At 49.2% G+C, this 8,010-nt stretch overlaps 1 protein-coding gene across 1 annotated transcript in view; it reads right to left on the reverse strand.

Moving 5' to 3' along the window:
- Window positions 1-1,666: 1,666 nt before the first annotated feature.
- ANKRD33B (ankyrin repeat domain 33B) overlaps window positions 1,667-8,010 on the reverse strand; it is a 98,544-nt gene continuing 92,200 nt past the window's right edge. The window contains exon 7 of the mRNA XM_010847537.1: window positions 1,667-4,959. Within this exon, the coding sequence (XP_010845839.1) occupies window positions 4,130-4,959 (830 nt within the window). The 3' untranslated portion in view covers window positions 1,667-4,129. The remainder of the gene's footprint in view (window positions 4,960-8,010) is intronic.

Consider the following 8,010-nt stretch of genomic DNA (forward strand, 5'->3'; position numbering starts at 1 on the left):
GTGAGCCTACTGCCCAGAACAGCAAGGACCAGACACACAGGCCAGAGTCCTGAGGGATCACCGTGAGCTGGGCACCCACAGCCAAGGGCAGAATCCAAACAGCTCCCCATGGGGCTCGTGAGCATGGGGGGCGTGTTAGAATGTCCGCAAATACTTAAAAAGTGCCAGCACTTCATTTGGTAAAAGACAGTTGCAACTAGAAGCTTACAATAGTTCCTGATCAATCTCAGCACTGCAGGGAATACCTGCATCGTATTAGATATCAGGATGGAGGATGAAACAGTGAGGGGTCCCAAGTGAGCCTGGGACTAGGGCTCATTTCGCAGAGCAAGCTCGGGCGAAGGATGCAGAGACGGTCTTCTGTCTTAATGTAGTGTGGGTCGGGGGGGAAAACTGTGCCCCTGCCAGAGGCTGTGGGAAACAGATCAGCCCTTCTTATTAGTCTTGGCTCCTTCATCCATCCCTTAGGAGTGCTTCACTTCATAGTAACTGGGTACCTGTGACTCTTCCCGGAGACTGAGGGCTCTGCATCCAATTCAGTACTGTGGTCTGGCCCTCACCTCGTGGGATTCAGTTTCAGAGCCTCATCTCTACTCAGTGGACTTTCCAGAGACCTGGCTGGCCACTGATGGCCCGGAAAGAAGTGGGCAGAGGCAGCTTGGATTGGCCCGCCCATCCCCACACCTACAAATCCCACTTTCCAACTGACATCACAAACTCAACCCTCCACCGCAGAAGGAGCGAGTCGAAGGAGGGCCGGAAGTTGAGATGATGACCTAGTGCAATTTCCAAGCCCATTTCTGAGGTTTCTGGTGCCGCCAGGAGCCCGTGGGGAGGCGCTGCAGAAAAAAGTCACAAAGGTTCATAATGTTGCATTCCTTGGGTGTAGCCGAAGACATGGAAGGTCTCTAAACACCATGGTCATTCCAGCTTTTCCCTGCCCTCTCCCGGCAGTGAGCCTGGCACAGGGCTGACTGTAGAACATGTGATTCACGGAAGCAGAGAGAAACACCATCCTTCTCACACCACACACGCAGGTATTGGATGGGGAGGAACCACTTCTAGAGGTAAAATCGATGGGTGGCCCATCTGTGTTGTCACAGCCACCTCTTCGTACACAGAGGTTGAATTTTTTTTTTCCTAAATACAAGAGTTCGCTTCCACGAGAGGCAACTGAGAGGCCCTGAGAAGTGACTTCACGTCCACTCCAAAGCCATTTCAGCCACCAGAGTCCCGAGGTTCTAAGAATCAAGAAGTCTCAATGGGAGGGGTGATTCCCAGGCATCGCCCTGGGGAAAAAGCAGCACTGACATTATCTTAGAAATATTTCTTCTGTCTAGTGTGATAACAACTCACTCAGATGCTAAAAAGTATTAAAATATACTTCACCTTTCCCCCTAACTCTATTTATATATAAATCCCTGAGAAGGTACCTGTCAAGTTGAAATTCACTATTTACAGTTAATAAACATCAGGAGTGCAAAGCAGACACCGGATCCTCCTTGTTCTGTGCAGCAGGGCGGTGCTCTCATCTGTCAGGTGAAACTGAAAGTTGCTCAGTCGTGTTTGACTGTTTGCGACTCCATGGACTATGCAATCCATGGAATTCTCCAGGCCAGAATACTGGAGTGGGTAGCCTTTCCCTTCTCCAGGGGCATCGTCCCAACCCAGGGATCGAACCCAGGCCTCCCTCATTGTGGGCAGATTCTTTACCAGCTGAGCCACCAGGGAAGCCCGAACTGTCAGGAGAGCAAGCTAAATCTCCCTCCCTAAATGAAAAGAAGGTGGTGGGTGGGGCGGAATTCTGCACAGAAGCAGCAGGTGAAATCTGCTGTCCATTCACTCTTGAGTGTCTGGAGGGCACGACACGGTAAATCATCAGGGACACTGTTGATCTCTCATGACTCCACAGTTTTCTGCTCTTTTTAGACCTCTGAGTAGTGGCGCCAGGGATGATCAAGGCATTTTAGCTAAATCTGGAGCAGAAGATAGGCAGAAAACAAAAAGAAAAAGAAAAAGGAGGCAAAAGGGCCAGCAGGGAACTTACGTGGTGACAGAGCTGAGGGGGACACTGCCCGTCGGTGCCCCTATCCCTGACCGACACTGGAGGAGAAGGAGGGGTGAGCCCTTGGGGAGGAAAGTGCAGCCAACCATTCAAAGCAACCAAAACATATCAACACAAAACATAATCTCAATGTAGGGTGTAGACTGGCCCATCAGGGAAACAAAGACGTGTTTCTTTCCACCTCGGGGACCAGCGCTCATCTCATCCAAGGGCACTTGGCCAAGCCCAACTCTTAGGCTCAAGGGTGACCTACAGCCAACCACATCAGTGATGCTCAAAGCAGGTCCAGACCTCTGGGCCGTTCTTCCTGGGCCCTTCTGGAACAAGGGAAGAATTCACTAAAATCTGACTTTAAAAGATGGATTATCGTCACATCTGCCTCCCATTAGCCTGGGTGCAGCCTGATGGTCTGTTAATTGAGGTTTTTGGAGAGATGAGTGTAAGATGCTCAGTGTCTGATAGTGGGGGGCGGGGGGAAAAGGAGGGCGAGCCAGTGCCACGCTGCCCACATCATGAGATGGATGGGCACTCGTCACCACGTGGCCAGGGAGCACGATTTCAATCCAGAGACAGAATAAACAGCTTCCCATTGGTCTGTAATGTTTTAAATCTATGGCTTATATGCAGGATAATATTTAAATAAAGTGCTGTTGGTAGTGCATATGTGAGAGAGACTCTGCAACCCAGAGAGCCAGAGATTCTTTAGTATTTCTCAGCTTTTTGGAGATAAAAGTATGGACAGAAAACTCCCACGGAGCGCTCAGGGCCTGGGGCAAACCACACCCGTGCACCGCCAAAGTTCCCGAATCTTGGCAAGTCTACAAAGCCTGCATGAGGATAAACTGAACACCAGGGGCTTTCATCAAAGGAAAAATAAAATTCCACACCAGGTATCTGTCAGAATTGAGTCGGGAGGAGGAAGCAACCCAGCCCACTCCAGGAGAATTTGCCAAAAACATGTTTGCTTAACATTCAGCTCTAATCCCTATTTCTCAAAAAATGTATGGCCCACCTGTGTCAGTAGTTTTGCAGAACTCTATACATCTAGCATTTCTTTTTACATCTTAAGGATATTTTAATTCAATTGTCTAAGAGCACATAACTTAATTTTGTATTTCTAGTAATAATTTATTAGCGTTGCCCCCATCTTCTTAAACACTTTTTTTCTATTTTTGAGTATGTTCAAGACTTTATATGCAGATTATCTAAAACCCCTTGCTTAAAATGAGCTTAGTTCTAGCAATAAATACACACTCTTCTATGCAGTCTCATACTTTGACAATTGGGTTTTCTCCATTTTTACCACTGGATGGAAAAGAGAGCTTCAGAAATTAAAGGAAATGTGACTCCCCTGTCTTACTTGAGTATTTTGCGGTAAAGCAAATGCCTTTATCCAATAGAAATCTTAAACATCACTTAATCCAATTAAGGACGTGTGGTGCTTTAGAGCACCCCCAAGGAGATGGAAAGGCAAAGCCCCCCCAATAAAAAAAGCAAAAGGGGGTCGACAGGAGGAGAATGCCACAGATTCTATGTGAAATCATAGAGATAGCACAAATAATTACTGCTAGAAACAGTATTTTGAACAAAGGGTCTTCAGACAAATGCATTAAGACCGTCATAAGTATTTACAAAGAGCCCTATCACTGGTCAAGTGCTCTAAGTCTGATCATAACTGAAAAATACAGAACTATACAGAAAATGTCCTTTGGATAAACTGGTCTTAAATTTTTCTGCACTGAGGTTCCAAGGGGGGCTTCTCGGGTGGCTCAATGGTCGAGTTTTAGGTAGAATGCCCACTACGAGTACTGATTGCTGGGGGAACTGGTTTCAGGCGATTCAATTAGGGCTTGGCCCACTTCACTCCTGGGTGCGGCCTGAACAAACAGGAACGTTTTCTGTGCGCCCTGGGAGGTGCTGTGCGTAAAATGCAGGGGCGCACACTTCCAGGGAGGACCACACCCAGCGTCCCCGCCGCCTCCCCCGGGGCTCCGGCCAGCTTCGTATGCCCGGCTGGCGGGCTCTGCGTCCTGCCTCGCCCCCGCGCGCCGGACACACCCGCCCTCACGTCCTTTTCCTCCAGGACGACGTCCGCTTTTCCTTCTGCGCCGCGGCCAGCCGCTGCTTCTCCGCCTCCTCCGCCTTCCGCTTCTCCTCCTTGGCCTCCTTGTACCGCCACTTGGGCAGCTGCAGGTGGCTGCTGTCCTTGGTGCTGCCCCGGGCCGCCCGCTCGGGCTGGAAGGTGGGAGCGGGCGCCTTGCTGACGCGCACCTTGGGGATGGTCACGCCGGGCCGCACGCTGCTCCGCCGCAACAGCTGCAGGGGCAGGAGGCTGGCCCTCCGGGGGGCGACCGGCGGCTGCGAAGACGCGAGGCCGGCTCTGGGGGCCTCCTCTTTGGAGACCCCTGCGGCCTGGGAGGTCTGGGATTGCGGCTCGGGGCCCTCCCCCTTGTCCCTCTCCTGGGCTTGCGTGTCCTGGTCCCCGCGCGACGCCAGGATTTCCTTCACCGCCAGCCGCCTTTTGCCCACACAGGGAGGGCTCTCAGGGCACACGGTCTGGCAGACGATGGCCACGGCGGGGCTGTAGAGGCTCGTGGTCATCTTGACCATGTGGTCCAGGGCTCCCCCGTCCTCCATGCCTTGGCGCGAGCGGGAGGTCAGCGTGGACCGCACAAAATCCGTGAGCTTCTGCAAGCAGCTCTTGGAGCCTGTGGGCTTCTGACCTGCTTCCAGGGCCAGTGGCAGCTCTGGCTTGTACTTTACCCCAAACTGCTCCGGGCAGGGTCCCTCTAGCAGCCTCTGGATGACCCGAACCGCTTCAAACCGTCCAGTGTAGGTAGCCCACTCCTGGGAGGACATACCCCTGCGGGAGTCCCTGGCATGGACATCCGCCCCTGAAAACCAGAAAGAGAAAATAGGAATGGGTGGATGCAAGCAGACGTTTTCCCTTCCACAGACAGAAAACAAAAGACAACAGGAGACGGAGACAGCTGACTCTACCTTGGAGCTGGGCCACCTGGGCGAACCCACACCTGAGTGTCACCTCTGGCATTTACTATTATAACACAACCCACCTTTAAGTGCCCGACTTCATGGTTTGTGCTGTGCTTAGTCACTCAGTCGTGTCTGACCCTGTGACTCCATGGACCATAGCCTGCCAGCCTCCTCTGTCCATGGGATCCTCCAGGCAAGAATACTGGAGTGGGTTGTCATTTCCTTCTTCAGGGGATCTTCCCAAGCCAGGGATCAAACCTGGGTCTTCTGCCTTGGCATGCGGATTCTCTACCACTAGCACCATTTGAAAAGCCCCTCTTTCCTATAAAGAAAACCACTTAAACTCAGCACCTAAATTATGGATTTTTTTTAATATAGAAATGAGACTTCATGGCTTTCTGGCAATGGAGAGACAGGTGGTTTGTAACACCTGGCGGATGCTACTAGAATGTTCTAAAAATACTACCAGTAACTGTCACTGGCAAAGCATTTGCTGTCTTATTTATCTATCAACTCTCCTTTTCCTCCAAGATCTCACTCTCGGAGGTTATGATTCTTATTTTTGCAGGAAGTGTGTGTTTGTTCACTTTTGGTGCTTCAGGTTAGCTGGTCACGGGTCTGTCATCTTTACCAGACTGTGGGCTTCCAGGACAGAGGCACATCTTAGTTGTTTTTGCTTCCTGAACACGTATCATTCTGATTGGTGGGAGGCATGATTTTAATAAACGTCTGTTACGATGGATGGCAGTCATGGTTGCTGAGGGCACTGCCTGAAGCCTCGAAGCTGATAAGAGAGAAGTGTCCAGACCTGGGTCCTGACCCTCAACAGTCTGCACTTCCCCCCGCCTTGCAGGGAGGCCTCCTCCTCTGTGAACTTTCTGTGTCGACATGGCCCAGGTCCTCAGGGCTTTAATCCCACAGTAATCTAAGTGTACTGTGAAAGTGTTTTGTACATGCAATCAGCATCCACAATCATTTGACTTTAGGTCAAAGAGATTAGCACCCAAAATGTGGGTGAACCTCCTCCAACTAGCTGAAGACCTTAGAACAAAAGCTGACGTTTTCAGGAGAAGAAAGAATCCAGCCTCAAGATCGCAGCATCCACTCCTGCCCAAGTCTCCAGGATCCTGGCATGTCCTACAGATTCCAGGCTTACCAATGCCAATTTCCGTAACATTGTTGTTGCTGTTCAGTTGCTCAGTCGTGTCCAACACTTTGCAACTCTATGGACTGCAGCACGCCAGGCTTCCCTATCCTTCACTATCTCCTGAAATTTGCCCAAACGCATGTCCATTGAGTCAGTGATGCCATCCAACCATCTCATCCTCTGTCGTCCCCTTCTCCACCCGCCTTCGATCTTTCCCAGCATCAGGGTCTTTTCCAATGAGTTGGCTCTTCACATTAGGTGGCCGAAGGATTCAAGCTTCAGCTTCAGCATCAGTCCTTCCAATGAATATTCAGGGTTGATTTCTTTTAGGATTGATGGGTTTGATCTCCTTGTAGTCCAAGGGGCTCTCAAGAGTCTTCTCTAGAACCACAGTTTCAAAGCATCAATTCTTCAGTGCTCGGCCTTCTTTATGGTCCAACTCTCACATCCATACATGACTACTGGAAAAAAACCTCCCTAAAATAATTCTATTACTATATATCTCCCACCTGTTATGTCTTTCTGGAGAAATCTGCCTCCTACATCTTCACAATCTCCCTTACACAAGTCACTTCGTTCACAAATCTCCCCATACCACCCACTGCCCCTCCTGATACTGCAAAGTTAATCTTCAATTCAACTTGATGAAATGTTTGTAAGTTTCAGTAAAAGAGAAATTAATAAGGAATTGCTGTTCAGTTAAGCTTGGTCCAATCTCAGCTGCATATACAGTTAAAAATCATTCAGGATTTCAAGTCCCCTTAGTCATATTTCCACTGGCAAAACAATGTGGGGAAATAGGGCAGTTATCTAGCCTGCACGCTCTGCAGGGACCAGGCTTGGAAGAGGCTTCTGCATGTACGTCCCACATAGACTGGAGTGTCCGACACTCGAAGGCTGGGGAATAAGCACTGAAAAGAGGAGTAGGGGTCTCAGTGGCTTCCTTGCCCTGCAGCCGCCATGGCCAATGGCCCAGGCAGACCCAGCTCACCTGAGTTCGCCCAGTAACACTCTTAATTCTGTGACACATGAAAGAATCACCATATTAGAAGAGTGATAATTATTTGAAACTGGAAATCAGGATGGAACTCATTAGCTAGAGTACAATTTATAAACTGACTCAAATGAAAAGGGGGCAGTAAAAATGTCATTGCAAAAAATAGATGACACATTAAGCCTTAATTAATTGCATGTCACTTGAAAAGGAGCAAACTGCAAAATTAAAATCTTAATGAACACTGCCTGAAAGAGACATTTTTCAAATGCTAATGGAAAACTAAAGGAACAGCTGTCAAAAGTTGAGTGTGCCTCTTCCTCTCCAAAATCATCTTGGAAAATACAAACACTCGAAAGAACAAAGGCCATTCTGACTGTAGTGCCGCGCAAGAGTCTTGAGTCCTGCTACAAACAAGGGATTCACTTCCTTAAGAAATCACTGTGATTCAGGGTAATATTAAAGGCCTGGACACAGTCATTAAATCATGACAGACAAGTACTGATGATTAGCATTTTATGCACATATCTCTCAGAGAGTATGGAGCAGCTCTGAAAGGCCAGTGTACCAGTCTTCTGACCAGGAGACTCTTGGTATCCTCACCCCCACCTCCCTGTTGGTTCACCCAGGGCTTTAGCAGTGTAGACAAGAGCTGAGCTCCTGACAGTTAGTTCATTTGCTACCAAGTTGGGTGCTGTGAGTTGTCTATACAGGATCCTCTATTTTGTTCAAGGCAGCCAACTACTCAGTTCTAGGCAGTCCATCATCACTGGTCTAACCCTGAGTTTCAAAACCTCGGAACTATTTGAA

The sequence above is a fragment of the Bison bison genome, unplaced genomic scaffold (assembly GCF_000754665.1).
Source record: "Bison bison bison isolate TAMUID 2011002044 unplaced genomic scaffold, Bison_UMD1.0 scf7180017864250, whole genome shotgun sequence".
NCBI lineage: Eukaryota > Metazoa > Chordata > Mammalia > Artiodactyla > Bovidae > Bison > Bison bison.